Source organism: Macaca nemestrina, chromosome 12 (genome assembly GCF_043159975.1).
Source record: "Macaca nemestrina isolate mMacNem1 chromosome 12, mMacNem.hap1, whole genome shotgun sequence".
Classification (NCBI taxonomy): Eukaryota; Metazoa; Chordata; class Mammalia; order Primates; family Cercopithecidae; genus Macaca; species Macaca nemestrina.
The window spans coordinates 53,489,029-53,508,557 of NC_092136.1; the positions used below are offsets into that span (position 1 = coordinate 53,489,029).

The 19,529-nt window shown below is 50.3% G+C and overlaps 1 protein-coding gene across 34 annotated transcripts in view; it reads right to left on the reverse strand.

Moving 5' to 3' along the window:
• LOC105486894 (microtubule associated monooxygenase, calponin and LIM domain containing 2) overlaps window positions 1-19,529 on the reverse strand; it is a 260,006-nt gene that overhangs the window by 71,937 nt on the left and 168,540 nt on the right. For 14 of the 34 annotated variants that reach the window (XM_011749977.2, XM_011749981.3, XM_011749980.2 and 11 more), the window contains 2 exons: window positions 5,513-5,714; window positions 568-734 (listed from right to left, as the gene is read on the reverse strand). The exons of 1 other annotated variant lie outside the window; for it this stretch is intronic. In XM_011749977.2, the coding sequence (XP_011748279.2) occupies window positions 568-734; window positions 5,513-5,714 (369 nt within the window). Of the gene's footprint in view, window positions 1-567; window positions 735-5,512; window positions 5,715-18,219; window positions 19,525-19,529 lie in introns of those variants that run through there. 19 more of the 34 variants (XM_071075095.1, XM_024794450.2, XM_071075096.1 and 16 more) reach the window with 5 other exon arrangements.

Here is a 19,529-nt window from a genome sequence, read left to right on the forward strand (position 1 = left end):
GCCACACGTATGGGAAAAGTCCTGGCTTATTACAGGTACGCAGTAAAAATGCATTCATTATTGTGTAGAAGTTTGGGTGCAACCCACAAGCTCCAAACACCGCTAATGGCCCCAGTGCTGTGCAGGTGGTCCCAGGGAGATGATGCCGTCCAGGCTCGCATGTTGTTCAACAGCAGCCCGGCCCAGCTCCCTTCCCTCAGGGACTATGGGATGCCAGAGGGGCCCCTAAGGAGGTGCCCACACAGGAGGCAGGAGAGAAATCACTCCAGGCAAAAGGGACCTGCGGGCCCCTGATCCCTGCCAGCCTGTGACCAACCACAGCCAGCCAGGCCCCATGACATCTTCCCCACTGGGATTCCAAAGCTTCTCATGGAGAGGGAAACCAGGCCTGGGTCCAGTCCCCTCACTGCCACTTGCGTCCCACTCCCCAGAGGTCCTAGTCCCACTGCCTTGGAGTCTAAGGGCGAGGCCTCCTGTCACCTGGTCCTCCATGAGGGAAATTCAGCTGTGGGGGTCTCTGTTCCCTCCCTGCGTCCCAGAATCAAGCCCGGTGGGCTCTCTGCTTACCATGCACAGTTTTGGGCTCCTCAGGGCACTGTGGAGAGACCGCCCTGCTCAGGGCCTCCCTCAGGGAGGTGTGCGGTAGACACGGGGATTCTGGCCGCCGGGGTTTCTCTTCACAGGGCTCTGTGTGGGAGGCCTCGCCGCCACCATAGTCAGACTCTGTGTCAGAGCTGGAAGGAGGAAGGAGTGGGTGGGCGAGTCGGGGCCCCGGAACCCATGCCCCAACACACCCACACTGTGTCCTGCCCAGCACTCCTCCAGCGCACTTGGAGGGCCTGGGCTTAGTCCTGGGTGCGCACAGCCCAGCTGCAGACTTTGTTGTGGGTTGAATTGTGTTCCTGAAAACTCATATGCTGAAGTCCTAACCCCAAGTACCTTCAGATGTGACTGCATCTAGAGATAAGGCCTTTAAGGAGGTCATTAAGGTAAAATGTGGCTATTACGCTGGGCCCTTGTCCCATACACCTGACATCTTTCTAAGAAAAGGAAATGTGGACACACACATGCACAGAAGGAAAGCACTATGCAGACAGGAAAAGACGCCATCTACAGGTTAAAGAGGGAGGCCTGGAACAGATCCTTCCCTCCAATCCTCCAGTAGGAACCAAAGCTGCCCACACCTTGATCTCAGACTTCCAGGCTCCCAATCAGTGAGAAAATACATTTCTGTTGTTTAAGCCACCCAATCTGTGGTGCTTTGTTATGGCGGTCAGAGCAGAACAATACAGGCTTGGCTCAGAGCAGAAGGGGCCCAGCAATGCATGAGGAGCTGTTTGAATAACGCCTGCTCTGCTCACTTGCACCTGTCCCGGAGCATGACTCCCAAGGTCTGTCTGGTCAGATAAGCTCATAATTAGGGACTTGGTCCCAAAACTTCAGGCATTTAAATACTGCTCTCTTCCCCATGGAATGGATGAGGGAATGGAAAATTCTACCTGGGTGGGGGTAAGGGGTGAGTAGTATTTAACATGGGCCTTTAATAACTGGTAGGAATTCAAGTGGCAAAGAAGTGGAGGCAGGGTGTCCTAGAGAGAGGGGCAGTCCAAGCACAATGTTCCAGGATGGGAAAGTACAAAACGGGTCAAGCAGTGACGTGTTAGTGAAACTCTACATATGCACACACTCTCTGTACATGGAAATCCAGCAGGGTTCCTTCCACAAGGCCACTGCCACTCATCTACCTGTGTCTATGGCAGACCCCTTAGCCATCAGAGTGCCCAAGCCTGGCCGGTCATGGTGCCCCAGTCCTGTTCACCGACTGTTCCCAGAGGGAAGTATGTGATGTGGGAGTAGCAGTTGGGGGCCTGCCTTGAGATCCTGACCTGAGGACATGAATTTATGGATATGGTCTGAGACCCTCAGTAGCCGAGTTCCATGTGTGGAGACAGCCTCTCTGCCAATGGCTGTAAAAGCAGCAGAGAGGCAGGAAGGGAGAGTGGTTATTTGAGACTCTGGCTCCAGCCTTGCCTGAATGAGGACCACCCTTGGACTTCCCAGTCACATGAGCCAATGCGTTTGCCTTTGTTACCGAAGCTAGTTGGAGTTAGGTTTATGCCTGTTATTATGGAAACAGGCCTGCCTACGTTGAGGCTTAGAAGACTCTGAAGGCTGTGTGATCCAGGACAGGTCATTTCCCTTCTCTGGGGATCAGAATGAATCACCTGTGGGATGCTCAAGCCTATGTTCCCAAGCCCCATTCCAGAGTCTGCATGGTCAAGACTTGAAGAGCCAGTAGTCTACAACTGCAGTCCCTGCTTTCCCCTCATGTTCCCCCCACACCTACCCCTTTACTCCACTGAGGCCACTTTGTCCAAGTTAACAATGAGCCTCCTGTTGGAAAGTCCAAAGGTCATTTCTCTATACATATCCTACTGGGCTCTCCAGCAGCCTCTGATGCAGAGAACCAAACCCTCCCTCTTGAGACACTTTCTTCTCTTGGCTTCCACCACCCGCCATCTCCTGGTTCCCAGTGGGTTTTGCTAGCTCCTTCTCCACTTGCCTACTGAATGTTCAAATGCCCCAGAGCTCTCTTCTGAGCCCAGCTCTTCTTTGTCTACAGGAAGATATTCTTACTCTGGAAGCAACTCATCAGAGCCCTGGGCTTTAATAGCCTCTAAAATCACCATCTCCAGCCGTGCTTCCCAGAACTTCACACTTACATATTCGACCGCTTACCTGACGTCCACACAGACACCAGCATCTCAAACCCCAACATGTCCAAAACAGAACTCTTGACTTTCTCCACTAACCTGCACCTTCTCTGAAATCTTCCCCACCTCAAGATCACTTTAGAAATGACCATACCAGCCATTCAGTCACTCTAGAAAAATTCTGGGAGTGACCCTGAAATTCTCTTTCCCTCTCATTCAGTCCATTAGCAAATCCATCTCCACTGCTCCCATCCTGACCCCGAGCTGCAGGCTCCCACCTACTCTTCCTGCCTTCATCCTCACACACCCCTGCCTCATCCATTCCCCAAGGCAAGGCCTGCTGACCTGTGAAAACTGTAAATGAGATGTCACTCCTCTACTGAAAACATCTTTGAATTACAGTCAGGCCTTTCATAATGATGTTTTAGTCAGCGACATAACCCATAACGATGGTGGTCCCATAAAATTATAATGGAGCGGAAAAATTCCTATCAACTATTTACGTCGCAGCCCTTGTTAACATTGTAGGGAAAGGTATCACTCACGTGTTTGCGGTGATGCTGGTTAAAAACCTACAGTGCTGCCAGTCAGTTAAGAAGTAAGGAATAAAGAAGCTTATAGAATAAGGGTATAAAGAAAGAAAATATTTTTCCAGCTATTCAATGTGTGTGTGTTTTAAGCTGTGTTACTACAATAGAGTTAAAAAGTTTAGAAAGTAACAAAGTTACAGTAAGCCAATTTATTATTGAAGAAAGAAAAATATTTTTCAGATAAATGTAGGGCAGCCTAAGTGCACAGTGTGATAATGTCTAGAGTAGTGTGCAGCGATGTCCTAGGCCTTCACACTCACTCACCACTCACCCACCCACTCACCCAGAGCAACTTCCCGTCCTGTGAGCTCCATTTATAGTAAGTACCCTACATAGGTGAGCCATTTTTAATATTGTATACTGTATTTTTACTGTACCTTTTCTATGTTTATATATGTTTAGATTCACAAATATTTACCATTGTGTTACAGTTGCTGATAGCATTCAGTACAGTAACACAGTGTACAGGTTTGTAGTCTGGGAGCAATAGGTTATACCGTATAGCCCAGGTGTGGAGTGAGCTCGCCCATCTAGGTTTGTATAAATGCCCTCTATGATGGTCACACAATGACAGAATCACCTGATAACACGTTTCTTAGAACATATCTCGGCTAATTAAGTGATGCATGACTGGATACCTGGAACACAATTTAAACTCCTTACCTTGTCTTATAAGCCTTGCTCCTGCCTGCCTTCCTGGTGTAATCTCTTATTCTTCTCCCACTCAGGGTGTACCTGCCATACTGACCTTCTCTTACCTCTGAGACACGCTCACTCTCACCCAGGGGCCTGTCACCAGCTGTCATCACTTCCTGCATTCCCCTTCTCCCTTGGCTGTCCCTTCTTGTCAACCAATTCTCAGCTTAAATGTCACCTCCTCAGGGAGGCTGTGGAAATTTGTCTGCAAAGATGGTTGCAATCATTCCCCTTAGATCTATGCCCCCTTGCAATGGGGGCTTTACAGCTATTTCCCTAAAGAGAGAAGCCTATTTTCCACCTGTTGAATCTGTTCAGGCCTTGTGACATGCTGTAGCCGATCAGATGGAACTGGAAAAGCACTGTGCAGTGTCAAGCCTGGGGCTCGGGAGATCTTGGATGGTTCCCCTCTTTCTCTTAAGGCCACAGAAACAAGGCTGGGCTGCCAGTTGGAGGATGAAAGACCCATGGCCCAATAGCCCTCTGTCACCCCAGCTGACACTCAGACTCCAGAGCAGAACCCTACTGGCCCAAACACACAGGTGAGCCCACCAAGACCAGAACTGCCCAGCTGCACCTGGCTTACTTGGTCAGGCTTGGCTTACTCTGGTCTACTTTTTTACACAATCATGGTGTAATGGATGGTGGGTGGTTTAAGTCACTCGCTTTGGGGTTGGTTTGTCACTCAGCATTATTGTGGGCATCAGTAACTGCTACAGAGGCCTTTTCCTGGCCACCTAATCTAAGGCAGCTGACCAGCCACTCTCTAGCATATGCATCTATTTTATTTCTTGACCTGGCACATATGTGATGCTTTTCTTGTTTAACTACTTACTTGCTTCCTAGCTGGCTCCCAATGTGACGAAAGCCATGGGAAAGCAAGGACCTTGTCTTGTGTTGGCCGCTGCTATTTCCTCAGAGGCTAGTAAATAATAAGCAACCAATACCTGTTGTTGACTTACCTCTTGAGTGAATTCAGTGAATCTGGAGGAGTCCTGGAGTGTGCATGGCTAATAACCACTCCAGGTGATTCTGATGCAGGTGATGAGGACAGCACTCTAAGAAACAGTCACCTAAGGCACCAGGGCTTCACTCCTCATGTTCCCCACTCTGTATCCTAGCCTGCCCAGCCCCATGCATCACCATCTTGCAGTGGGCAGGCCCTGGGGACAGGTGACACCCATTCTGCACCCCTCACTACAGTCAGCATGACACTGCCTCCTGAGAAGAGCATGGGGCCAGGCCCTTTCCCTTCCCGAGAAAATAACAATTGCTAACACTTACAGTGCTTATGATGTGTGGGCACTGTTCTATACACTTACTACAGATGAATTCTGTGAATCTTACAACTCCCTCTGAGATGGGTACCATGATTGTCACCATTTTACAGATGAGGAAATGGAAGCACAGAGAGGCCACACTGCAAGCAAGTAGAGAGAAGACCCAATCCCAAATGCGATTCCCTTCCTCCAGCCCTGCTTCTGTCCCCATCTGGCAGCAGCCTGAGCATACCTGCTGTCCTCGCTGGTGACCAGGACACGCACAGCCAGCACATCCTGTCCAGCTGCATCCTCCCCAGGGCTGATCCTCACCGAGGTCCACTCGGAGGGCAAGGGAGAGGTGGCATCCCCTTCCACATCACTGTGTTGTGGCTCAGAGATGCTCTTCGGCCTCTTGGGGGAGGTGGGCTCATCTGCTGAGAGGAGAGCAGGGTCTAGAGAGATGGTGCAAATGAATGACCCAGCAGGACTACTCCAGGGGCTCGGGACCCCTCTAGGCCCAGGGTCTACTCAGACACTCCAAATCTGACCTTCTTGTCCTCTGTGCCACTGCTGGAACCCTCAGCCCCGAGCCTGCCAGATGCCCAGGCATTTAGGGCACATCTCCCACATGTAGGGCGCGAATGCACAGATTATCCCATTTAGTCCACAGGGAAGGTTCTGAAACGTTCAGAGGGGCCATTCTGGGCTAACCAGTCTCTGAACTGCTGCTGTCAAGACAGCAACGTCCAACATGTTGCTAAATCCAGTGGTAACATCTCAGTTCTCATCTTATTTGACTATTTGACACACCAGCAGCATTTGACCCAGCTGGTCACTCCGTCCTAGAAACAGCTTTCTCTGCTTCTAGGATGGCAAGGCCTGCCCAAACCCCAGCCCCTACTTCACTGGCAATCTCCTTTATTTCCTCTGCTGGCTCCACCTTCTTCCCTTGATCTCGTAACACTGAAAGATCCCGGGACTCAGTCTCTGAACCTCTTTTCTTCTCTGTCTACACTCATGCTCTTGATGCCCTCATCTGGTCCCATGGCTTTAAATAACCCTAGACAACAATGACCTCCAGATTTCTATCTCCAGCCTGGACATTCCCGATTCTCGACTTATATAGACCACTGCTCACTTGCATCTCAATCTGGGTGTCTAATAGACACGTCAAACTCAACAAGTCCGAACGGAGTTCTTCATCTTCTCCCCCAACCCAATGTCATTGTCTTGCCTACAGCCTTCCCCCTCTCAGTAAATGGCAACTTCAGCTTCCTGTTGCTCCAGCCAACACCTCGCCAGCATGTTTGACTGCTCTTGTCCTTTCATTCTTCATTCAAGGCATCGGCAAATCCTGATGGGTCTGCCTTCAAAACACGTCAGGAATCCAGACTCCTCTCACCACCTCTCTGCTTCCCACCCCTGGTCTGGCCACCATTGTCTTTTGCTTGGATCATAGAAACTGCCTCTGCCTGGCCTCTGTCCCTGCCCTCTTGCTGTGCCCCACCCCCACAGTCTATTCTCAACACAGCAGCCAGGGTGACTCCATTAAAACCTGAGCGAGATCATGCCACTCCTCTGCTTAAAATCCCCCAATGGCCCCTCATTCACTCAGAGTGAAAGCTGAAGGCTCTACCGAGGCCTGCAAAGTCCAACATAACGTAGTCCCCAGTGCGTACCGTGACCTTGTCTCCTAGCACTGGCCCCAGGCTTGCCCTGCCCTCACCATGGCACCTCTGTGATGCTCCCCCACACTCTGGGCACAGGCCCTTCTCAGACCCCTTGCTCTGCTCTTGCTTCTGCCTGGAAGGTGTTAATCCCAGACATTTCCATGCAGGCCTCACTCACTGGCTGTCTTCAAGTCCTTGGTGGAACGTCACCTGCCCTGACCATCCTATTTAAAATGGCAGCCCATGCCCTCAGTGCTGTCCGCTCCCCTTGATTTTTAGTCATAGCGTGTCTCACCCTCCAATAAACTATACAGTTTCCTTTTTCATTTCGTTTATTGTCTCTTTCTTCTATGACTAGAATGTAAGCAGTAATTTTTGTCTGTTTCATTTGTTACTAGGGTGGTACCTGGTGAACTGTAGGTGTTCAGTGAGTGTCTGCTGAATGAGTTCATGAGCGAATGTGCCCAGCTCTGTCTTGGCCACTAACTAGCTGGGTGACCTCATCTCCAGGGACAGTGCCCAGAGAAGAGGTATCATTTTTCCTCCCTAAGGTGGAGCCTTCACCTGAACCTGGCTCCCTCTCACTTCCCTCCTCCCTCTCCACAGTGTCATTCTTGTGTTCTCATTTGTCTACTGAGTCTTTCCTGTCTGTATTTAAATATGCTGAGTCTCCTGTCTTAAGAAAACTAATTTTAATCCCAGTCCTCACCCCAAGCCCCCAGCCTACTCTTTCTTCTTCCTTCCCAGCCAAGCTTCCTGGAAGGGTTGGCTACACTCTTCTCTCTCTCTCTCCTCTTCTTTATGAACCCCCTATTCCTATCATCCTGTCTGTGCCTCCACCACTCCCAGACTGCCCCCAGCACAGTCCACAGTGACCTCCTTGTTGCTAAGTCCAATTCACAGGACTTTGGGGGTCCTCCTGCAGTCCTTGAACCTGCCCCATCCCTGCTCCTGGGGACACCTTCTCTCCCTGTCCCTCTGGCTGGCCATCTCAGCCATCCAGTATTCCAGCCAACTCTTAAACAACTGGGTTCTCCATGCATCCACCTGAGCCCTCTCATCTTTTTACCCATGTGTTCTCTCTGGGAGATATAATCTCTTCCCTAACTGTATTTACCACCTATGAAGACGACTCAAGAAATTTTGATTTTTATGTGAAATCCTCATCTTAAAATAGACAGATCAAAATAAAACATGTCTGCAGCAGACTGAGCAAGTGGGTTGCTAGTTTGTAGCCCCCCTGGTGTGCATGGATGCTTGCTGTGTGCACGTGTCTACACTTCTAAATTAGTGTAACTGGGGATGGAAGGTATTTGAGGAATATAATCGGATGCTTCACTAAATAATAATAATGACATGGCAATGGTGGTGGTGGCAGCATTAGTCATAATAAAAGCAGTAGCAGCTTACTTTTATTGGGTGCTCAATATATACCAAGAATTGTTTGAGCATTTGACATGTATTAAGTCTATTAAATCTCACCTGATCCTCTCAGAAAAGCATTGTTATTACCCCCATTTTCCTGCTGAGAAAACTCAAGCATAGAGAGGTTAAGACACCAGCACACGGTCATATATTCTGTCAGAGGACGGGGCCCAGTCTGCGTGTCTGTGAGCACAACAGAACCACGAATGGACAGTGTTTCACGGGACCTTTGTGCTGGGAGTTTTGCTGGAAAGCGCCCCCAGTTCTTTACTCCCTCCCTATAATAGAGTTGCGCTCTATGCTGTGACTTTGCAGTCCTTCCTGCTGGAGTTGGTGGGGTGTATAGCCCTGCCCCATGGATGGACGTGAGGCTTGGTGGCAAGGCTTGCTTTGACCTGTGGCAACCCGTGGATGGGACGTGAGCAGAGGCTTTAAGTGGGCTTGCTGGTTGGCTGTCACTCATGCTCCTGCTAGGTTTCTATGAAAAGAACTTGTCCCAGGTGGCCACTGCCCCTTCAGTGGGGGTCCCTGATGGAGGGCACATGGAACAGACCTGGGGCCAAGCTATAGCCTGGAGTCAACCCTGTCAATCCTTTGGGGCCTCCCTCACCCGTTAGACCTACAGTCTGAAGCAGAGCTACCCAGTCAACCCACAGACTCCTGAGCAAGAAAATAGGTGCCATATGCCACTGAGACTGGGGAGGCTTGTTACATAGAATGACTGTGGCAAAGACCCAGCTCCATGCCTCACTTCTTGTGTGCCTGTGAGCTGTGTGCCCAGATGCTTGTATATCCAATAGATGCTGTGTCCTCCTCAGATCCAGGCCTGTGCTAGGGGTTTGGGAATGAACCTGCCACCAGTCCCTGCCTTCAAGGATCTCTTTCTGTCTCACAAGGGAAATAAGGCATGTTCACAAATATCTACGTGATAAGATAAAGCAAGTAAGAGTGAGGCATGGAAGAGGCAGAAGGGGAGGGAGATCTGACTTCCATGCAACAGCAGCTTTGGGTTAAAGGCACTGCTATGATTGGGCTTGGGGATGAGGGGAGAGAGTGGTGGAGTCCAGAGTGGCCTAGTGGGATGAGGTGGCTGCAGGTGGCTGAGGTAAGCTCAGCTATGCCAGGCTGTAGAGGTACCAGACCCACAGCCACCACACCTCAGAGTCCAGACCAAACCTGTGAGGAACATCCAGCATCCTGCTTTTCTCTTCCCTCCTTCCATGAAGGGATGGAACAGACCAGGGCTCAGCCTGGCTCCCTGGGCTTGAGGAAGGTGGAGGGCGCAGCTGACAGATGGCCTCTCAGAGCATAGGGCTAGGGCCAGTGTCTCTCACAGTGAACCCAGACATCAGGGCAGGGGGAGAGGTGTTGAGGTAGAGACTCGGTAAAAAAGAAGCTGGTACTTCTTCTGGGCCCCCTTTTGCCAATGTGCGGAGGCAAAAAGCCCCAAAGGAGGCCAGGATCCTCCCCCGCTTCTGCTGTTTAAGACTCAGGCCATGGCTACTGCTGGGTTTTATGGGGTTCAGTGCCACCTCCAGGAAGAAATTCCTACAGTCAAGTGGCTACTTCCAGATATCTCTTTTCATTCCCAGACAGCTCCATCTGTGTGTATATAACAGTAGTAATACTAGTAGTACTAGTACAAATACTGGACATAATACTAATGACAGTAACACTGACTCATCGAGTGCCCATATGCCTTCATCCACCCTAGCATCCCAACAGCCCTAAGAGAATGGTATTAGCATCCTCACTGGATGAGTGGAAAAGAGTGAATGCCCACCAGGCCAGCCAGTGAGCGCACAGCGCTGGGTGTCACCGCAGCTGGGCCTCTGGCTGCTGGGCACAGAGCAGCTGCACTTGTGGCCAGCCCCAGGTGAAGAGCCAGGTGTGCTCACCTGTGCTTCGTGCTCATACCACCAGACCTCTTGCTGCCTCCCCGAGGCTGGCTGCTCTTTAAGACTGCCTGAAGTCATCTTTGCTCATTTGGAGAATCAAGGACTCTAATGGGGGTTGGAGGTAACAGGAGAGGAGGTACATAGGAGTCATGGGTGAGGAGAAGGATCCAGCACCCCGCAGGGCAGCTGTTGCCAGCCTGTGGCACGAAGCAGCTTTGCCCAGAACTGAGCACCTCAGCCTCATCTCAGCTCTGGCCAGATACCTGCTCCCTAACAAAAGATAAGACTCTAAAAATCCTAAGTTCCGGGTCCAAGGCCTACCCACAAGCCTGGGAAAGGCAGAGCCAGGCAGGGTCTGGGGAGATGTCTGTCCTCACACACGGCTCCCAGCAGCCAGGTCCCAAGGCCCTTTCCTGGCCAGGCCCCTGCCGCAGGGTTATGGAGAGGCGCGGGGCTCCCTGGTTCTGCTGGTGAAATTGCTGCTGCTTTCCACTCGAGTCTGAGACTCTTCCACTCACTCCCAGAACCCAGGGAGATGCCAACACAGCAGGCCTCCTGTGTGCTGCTATTAACCCCACTTTGCAGGAAAGGAAACCAAGTCTTGGAGGAGTTACGACACTTGTCTAAGGTCACATAGCTCCTAATGGCCAGAGCCATCTCTGGCCCCTGTCCACTGTTCTCTCTGCAGAAAAAAGTTGAGAAAGAAAGCAGCAAAACTAAGAGGATCAGGATCCAGTCAGGAAGACAGGGCCAAGCCAGGGAGTTCAACAGAAGTGTCCAGACAGGAAATGAACTGCAACAGTGCTGGAAGAGCTGAAAGCCTAACAGGGATGATGAGGCAACCCAGACAGGAGCAGCAGCAGGCCACTGTCCCTCAGCAGCAGAGGGACAAGGAGAAGAGCTGGTGTCACCGGAGCCCAGAGGCCACAATGCTGCTGCAAGGCAGGGAGCTGGGAGGGACACCCTGGCCTCCCCTTGGATCCTGCCCTCCAGCCCCACACCAGCGCGTCCAGCGGTCAAAACTAACAGTAAACCAGTTGCAAGGGAGCTAGAAGATGTAGCTTGCAAGGGATACGCCTTTTCAATACAGTGCCCAGTCAGAGAAGGGCGGGGAAGGCATCTGAGCACACACAGGCAGATACCCGGGATTCTGAGCAGAGCGGCCTCTTTGCCCTCTTGTAAGTGGGGACACTACAAGCCCCCAGAGGGATGAAGGAGGGTCCTAGGAAGATGCTTGTGGCACGCAGTCCTTCTGTCCACTGCCAGAGTATGTCACAAATGCTCTGGGAAGGGGACTTGTCGGTGCCAGAGCCAAGGTCCTTTTCAGTGTGTGGCCCTTTAGAGAAAAGGCACAGGTGCCAAGATGGGCTGGCTGCCCTCATGGGGGCTTCTGAGAGTGACTCCTCAGGGTGCAGTCATGGGAATGGGCATCTACGGATCTTCAGGGGGTGAACAAATTGATGGGCAATCCTGGGCCTCTGGCCCCTCTGCCCTGGGGCATGGCTGCCCTGCCTTGCTGTACTCCTTCCACAAGTAGGCCTGGCCTGTGTGTGTAGGTGTGCAGATACACGCGGACACACGCTCCACTGCCCACAAGCCAGGGTGGATAGCATCATTCAAGGGGCCCTGGCTGGCCCTAGCAGTAGCCTTCATGCAGGGAACAATACATTAAAATGTAAACCTGAAGGAAGATGCAACCTTTGACAGGTAGTGCCAAGCCTCAGCCCCTTCCCCACGGCCCTCAGCAGAGCTGAGCTGCTCCTCCCGTGAAGCCCTCATCCTGGACGCTGGGCCAGACACAGGGAAATTCTGCCACAGATGGCCGGCAATCTGGCACCAGCCCTCAGCACATGGCTCCCTCTGGACACCAGGACTCCTCCTTTGAGGTGAGGGATAGGGGCACACGTTGTATCATCCCAACAGCTCTGCAGCCTCCAGAGTGTCAGGGAAGCTGAATTTCTTTGCTAATGGCAGCAGGTCTGGAGTCTTTTTCTTGGACCCTGCCTCTTTTCTTCCCTCTTCTTCCACCACTACAGGCATTGTGTCTGGCCGGCTGTGAGCCTCGAGCTTTGGGCACAGCCAGGACCTATACCCACGTTCCTCTGAATGAGGTGGGCAGGAAGAACTCTAAGTTTCTGTGAAGGCAGCCCAGCAGCAACCCCATAAACCAGGAATGAAAGTAGCCTGGGGCCCACCGTCCTTCCCTCCTGTTCAGATCCCGGCCAGAGCAGCAGCAAGACCCCAGCACTGAGTAAACAATCCCCATCCTGCTGCCACAAGTCCCCAAGGGAGTCACAGCCAGGGCCTGGTGTGAGTTGGGGTGGGAAAAGAGAAAATCTGATCTGGCACTTCTAGGCTCCTACAAATGGAAGAGTTGGCCTGTTTATCTGAGGGCGGGCAGGCAGCCTCTCTTGGTCTCAGTTACAGGCACTTGAGGATAACTGGACTCAGGGGATCAAAGCCATGCTGAGTCACCCACATGCCTTGTCATGGGGGCCGCACCCTCCAGCCCAGGTTATGGTGGGCGGAGTGTTCCCCATCCCGTCCCTTGTCTCACATCTGCCACCTGGATTCCTGTGTCAAGACCCCAGAGCAAGGCACAGTGAACAGGGGACAGAGGATGTGTTTGAGGCCGGTGGCCTGGGCCTTGATGCCCCAAAGGGGATGCTGCTGGAACAGCTCTCTGCTGCCAATCTTGGCTTGTCCCTGAGAGGAGGGGTCCAAGGCCCACCTGGTTCTGTGCAGACCCAGCTCTCTCAAGAGTTGTACATGAAGATGATGCCCCTCAGAAGGCAACACAGAAGCAAAATCAAAACTCCCTTCTCACAATCAGGAGTCTGCAGTGGCAGCCAGGACACACAACGTCAGATTTCTCTTCCTCCCGGTCTCCCTCCTGAACCACACTGGATGCCAGCCAGATCTTCCCCAGCCTGAGATGGTTGCATGCTCTGTAGTCTGAGGTCCAGGCCAGAGGGCATATATCCTAAAAACATTTTTTGAGGACCCACTATGTGCTAAGTACTGTTTTGTCGGGGTTATACAAAGCATTCAAAGGCAACCAAGACCCCTGCCCTCATGGAGCTTGCATTCCAGCAAGGTTGGAAAACATAAATAAGCAATACACATAATAAAGGAGTGAATTACACAATATGTTGAAGGCAATAAATGTATGCAGTGGAAAAACTGTCTAGTAGGGTAAGGGGGAGCAGGGATCACTGGGGAGTGCAGGTCTCAGGACTAAAAATAGACCTCACTGTGGGTATTGGAGGACACATGGACAAATTTGAATAAAGGACAGACTCAGCCATATGAATGCCAGGGAAGCGCATTCTTGGCAGAGGAAACAGACAGCACAAACGCTCTAAGAGAGAATGTGGCTGGGTCAGAGTGTGTAAGGGAAAGTAGAAGAGGAGGTCAGAGTAGGGGCCAGACCCCACAGAGCCCTTCGAATCCATCATGCCTTTGGCATTTGCACGCAGTGAGCTGGAGAGCTGCTGGAGTTTTGAGCAGCAGTGAAACATACATTCTAAAAGGATCATCCAGGCCAGGCACAGTGGCTCACACCTGTAATCCCAGCACTTTGGGAAGCTGAGGTGGGAGGATCACTTGAGGTCAGGAGTTCGAAAACAGCCTGGCCAACATGGCAAAACCCCGTCTCTACTAAAAATACAAAAGTTAGCTGGGTGTGGTGGCAGGTGCCTGTCATCTCAGCTACTCGGGTGACTGAGGCATGAGAATCACTTGAATCCAGGAGGTGAAGGTTGCAGTGAGCCAAGATCACTCCAGCCTGGATGACAGAGTAAGACACTGTTTCAAAACAAACAAATAAATAAAAATAAATAAAAGGATAATTCAGCTGTTTTGTTGAGGATGTTGAGGGGTGAAGGGAGAAGCAGGGGCCCTCAGAGGGGTGGCTGCAATAACTTGGATGACAGCGGGCGGAGGTCCGTTAGTGAGGAATGGATAGGTTCTGGATGTTCCTCAAATTTGCTGATGGATTTGGTGTGAGGTCAAGAGAAAGAAGAGTCAAGAATGACTCCAGGGCCTTTGGGCCAAGCAACAAGAAAAGGGGAATTACAGTCTCCAGAAATGGGGAAGGCTAAGGATGGAGCCTGTTTTGGGGAAATCAGCAGTTGGAGTGGACATTTGGGCTGGACATGCGCAATAGACATCAGGTGTGGACGTTAAGCAGGCAGCTGGGCACAAAGTGAGAGCCTGTGCCCCCTCTTTGCACTCACTAAGGCAAAACCAAAGTCTGCTGGCAGGTGGTGGCAGGGAAAGGGAGCTCCAGAGCTGAGGCCTGGGTGTCCGAAGGGAGATGGCTGTTGCCTTTAAGAAGGCTGGGGAATCAGAAACCTGGAGAAAAACATGGTACCACCAGTGTGAATTGGGACCGCTGTCTAGCTCCCAACCTGAAGGTATCCTGTCAGGAGTTCTGAGCCCCAGTTAATCGAGAATGCCCAAAAAGTTTTCCTCTGGGCTCTCTGTGCTGTGCAAAATCAGGAAAGTGCTATTTAGAGCATGACAAAGAGATCTTGCTGTCCTGAGAGCCAAACACCTTGGAAAACCCTACGCTAGAGGCATCCTTAGCCCCACTTCACAGAAGGGACCTGCGCAATGCCACTGAGTCCATACGAAGTGCTGGAAGCAAAGCCTGGGCTTTGGTGGAGCCCAGACCCTCATCATGCACCGAGGTTCCTCTTAGAGCAGGCACCTGACTCCTAGCCTGGGCTGTGGGACTCAGTCCCTTCACAGTGGAAGACGTGGCTCTAGACTCGCCTCTGCCTCCTCAGTATCAGGAGCTTCTTTAACATCAGTACTGACCTCAAGGCTGACACAAGGAGGTGAAGAGCTAATGAAGTTCTGCACATAAAGTTCTTGGCCCAGTACCTGGCACACAGAAAATGTTCCCTATATAACAGCTGGCTGGGGGGTGGGGGGCAGTAAAAGATTTAGTAACTTCTTTTACTTACTTAAGCCTTTTTTTCCCCTTAAGTTGTAAAAATGAATGCATTTACAGAAATAAAGGGGAACAGCCCACCCACTCGGCTTGACCGACTTACACATTCAAGTTTCACAGAGATTTATTTCTTCTGCTGGATTATTTCCTCAGGATAAATTCCCTGCAGTAGACTTATTAGGCCGAGAAGTCAGAGCCCTTTTCTGGATCTCAATCAGGGTTGCCACAATGCTTCCCAGGAAAAGATTCTCCCAGTTTACTTTTTACTCAATACTTGGGATGAAGTTCATATTTTTTTCTTACAGTCAGTTTTACTTTTTTCTTTACTAATTCAGTAGATGCACCATAATTTTTATTTTCTTTTTGAGACGGAGTCTCACTCTGTCATCCAAGCTGGAGTGCAGTGGCATGATCTCAGCTCACTGCAACCTCTGCCTCCTGGGTTTAAGCGATTCTCGTGCCTCAGCCTCCCAAGTAGTTGGAATTAAAGGCATGTGCCACCATGCCCAGCTAATTTTTTTTTTAGTAGAGACAGGGTTTTGTCATGTTGGTCAGGCTGGTCTTGAACTCCTGACCTCAAGTGATCTGCCCGCCTCAGCCTCCCAAAGTGCTGGGATTACAGGTGTGAGCTACCGCACCTGGCCCATGTACACCATAATTAATTTACTTCCTTTAAAAACCAAGTAGGAATACTTTTGTAAATACTTGCTTTTTCTTTTTAGTATTTACTTTTAAAATTTGCTTAAGTGTAAACCGCCTATTCATAGCTTTTGCCTATTTATCATTGACTCTTTAATCAACAAATATTAACTGATCATTTACACTGCGAGGAGTGCCCAGGAACATCTGTTTTAAATGAATTTTGAAAATACCATGCAATGAACGTCTTTGTTATTACATTTAGTTTATTTTTTTCCCTAGTCTAATGGTCTATTTAATATTTTATTATTCTACACTAAGTTTCAAAAATGTATATAATCAGATTTGTGCCATGTTTTTCCTATGTGTTCTTCTTCCTATTAGAGGATTTATGCTTAGAAAGTTGTCACCCCCGTTATCTATTCAATATTTAATTTCATTTAATATTTAATTCTATGGTTTTACCTCTGAAATTTTAAGTCTTTTTTTTTTTTTTTTTTTTTTTTTTTTGTTGAGACGGAGTCTCACGCTGTTGCCCAGGCTGGAGTGCAGTGGCGCGATCTCGGCTCACTGCAAGCTCCGCCTCCCGGGTTCCCGCCATTCTCCTGCCTCAGCCTCCTGAGTAGCTGGGACTACAGGCGCCCGCCACGTCGCCCGGCTAATTTTTGTATTTTTAGTAGAGACGGGGTTTCACTGTGGTCTCGATCTCCTGACCTTGTGATCCGCCCGCCTCGGCCTCCCAAAGTGCTGGGATTACAGGCTTGAGCCACCGCACCCGGCCAAGAAATTTTAAGTCTTTAATCCAATATCTCTGAATTAAAGACTAGTCTACTAAAACCATGTATGTAGAATGCAATATTCAAAAAAACCAAACCAAAACCAAAACAAAATGTTCAAATAAGTATGAGACAGCTGACTTTCACAAAGTTGATTAAACTTCTCTATGAGGATGCCCCAGAGACTTGACAGGCAAATGAATCTTGTGAGTCTCCAGGGCTGGGGAGGACTGGCAAGATCGGTATAAAATATCCCTCGAATGTCGTGACTATGGACCCCTTTGTTGGTGAAGCACCTCTTGGGGTGTCACGCTTTGACAACAAAGTGAGGATTTTTGTCTACTTTACTCCCTGCTGTATTCCTAGCGCATTGTAGATGCTCAGGAAATACCACCTAGTTGAACAAACAAATAAGCACATGCAGTAAAATAGAACAGATCTCATCCAGTACAGCAATACGGAGCCACATCTCTAAGGTGCAGGGAGGTGTGGGGACTTTGCATGGTTCGCTGCTTTATCTAGGGCTTAGAATAGGCCTAGGACAAACATTTGCGGAATAAATGAATGCATAAAGGAATGAGTCACTTGCACAGCCCAGCACCTGACTTACAGTCCCTAACATCCCTCCTTGAATGGAAGTGGGAATACGTCACCCGGGTAAGAGTACAGAACCCTTCGTCATGACCTGAGGCAGCTCTGAAGGTAGATCCAGGCATCAGAGACCAGAGCCTCAGGCACACCCATCTGGAGGTGCCAGGGACCTCATAAAGTCCACAGGTGACTTTTTCATACCAGTGTCAGAAGCCCAGCTACACCCAGCCACACCCAGCCAGGAAATGGCAGGCATCTCACCCAGGGGAGGCTGAGGACCAGATGACTTTGGCACTGCCCAGGCTAGCCAAGTGAGGCTCCAAATCTTTCCCTTAAACACAGCCTGGAGTTGCCCAGGGCCTGCCATGAGTGTTCTACTTAGGGTGGCACTAGGGCAGGGCCTCCCACCATAGGCACTGAATGCCCTGAGCCTTTGGGAAAGGAGAGGTCTCTTAGGATGGCAGTGGCTGTCCATCTGATGAGCACACTGCCAACTTCATTGCCATCCTGAGACTGATGCCCAGTCCTTCCTCCTTACCTTCCACTCGCCACTCAGCTGTGGACCAGCATGAAGTGTTCAAGACCAACCTTTGCTAAATAGGAGCCTAAATTAGTGTAAGGTTCATAGGGAAAGCTATCCTGTAGAGCCACGCTTGGGTGTGCGGTGGAAATGGGTGTAGATAGCTGTCAATACAGTCTGTTTCTAATCGCTGAGGGGACACTGACCCTCACCCACTATGCCCAGCATCTAGAACAGCAAAGTACCATGAGTGTTCAAGAAAGAGACCCCAAAGCCTGGCCCAGGAGCATTGATGACAGTTTCCAAATATTACCCCTGGGTAATATTTCCTTTCAGAGCGCCCAGCGCAGCCCGAGAGTCCTGTGTCACCTCAAGTGCAAGTCCCGCCAGCAGTTTAGGGAAAATGAACCCCCTACACCAATCCCTGTGTGTGAGGTTTTAGAAGCTTCCACGGCAAAGAAGAGAGGAAACAATGCGCTTTATAAAGAACAATATTTATTTCCATTTACAGCATCAAATACCATAAATAAAGCTAAACATTGTTTGTTTTGCTGTGTGCAAAATACAGGGTTCCGTGTGGCACTGTAAATGATTACCAAAGGTCACAGACATGCGTTGTGATGAGATGGGGAGGCTAGCTAAAGAGGAGGCTGAGAGGGGAGGAGGGCACTCTTTGGTTGACATTCTATAAAGGGAGGGAGACTCTGTAAGAGAAGATAAGACAAGAGCAACGACTTCGTACTGGCCAGGATCTGCACAAGCGCAGCGAGTGTGCACATGCAGGGCCAGGCAGGCAGGCCCAGGGGTCAGGGTGGTCTGGGCCACATGCAGGACAGACGCCCCCACAGCCTGAGACCGGCGAGGGTTGCCCAGGACAGCTCCACTGTGCTTGGTGTGTTGTTTCTCATTAAGAGCACACTGGTGATTATCCTGCTGCGCCAGGTACAAGAGGCAGCAGAAATGTGTGCTTTAAGCAGAGTCACAGGGGCCTGGGGCTGAACTGAGTCATTTCTCAAAGATATCCCTGCCTGGGATGATGATGGCTCTAATTGAAGCTCTGGCATCATCTGGGGCTTTATGAGCCAAGGGACATAAGAAGAACCACAGCAAAACCCTTGCATCTACAGTGCAGGCTGCAACCAAGGCAGGATTTGCTAGAATACTTGTGATTACGTGTTCAACCTACAGAGCATGGGTCAAGCTTGGGATGAGGCCTGAGAGTAATTATGCTTTTTAAATCCCTCCAAAGAATCACCTATGGTTTTGATCAATGACATTAACAATCTTTACATTAAAGCCAGTTTAACAAGGGGCTGATATGTATGAGCTTTTTGAGGCTGCTCGATAGGTGTTCTTTTCAAAGGTGACAGAGGCCCCCTCATGGTACTGTCTCATGATCAAGGTCGACCCTCCCAAGAAAGTAGGTGGCTTCGCAGGTGCAACTGGAGAAGCATGCACACAGGCAGGCCCAAGGGAGAGAGGAGAGGCGGGGCATGCACTTGGGGTAGACCAGGCTGCTGGCTCCACGGGAAATGAACACAGACATGGGTCTCAAGCTGGACACCCCCTCATGCTGTTAGCCAACCATGCCACCATATGAGTCCATCAGCATGCAAGACACTCACAGTTAGCACAACCAGTACCGCTGGCCGGGAGGACGGGGTGCAGAAAGCGGGTTGGGGGTTAGTACCACTCTTTGAAAATTGGCAAGAAAACCAGTCACCTTAGAGCAGAAGTGGGTGTCAGCCAAGAAGTGGGTGTAGCACTGGAAGGCTGAAATGAACTGAT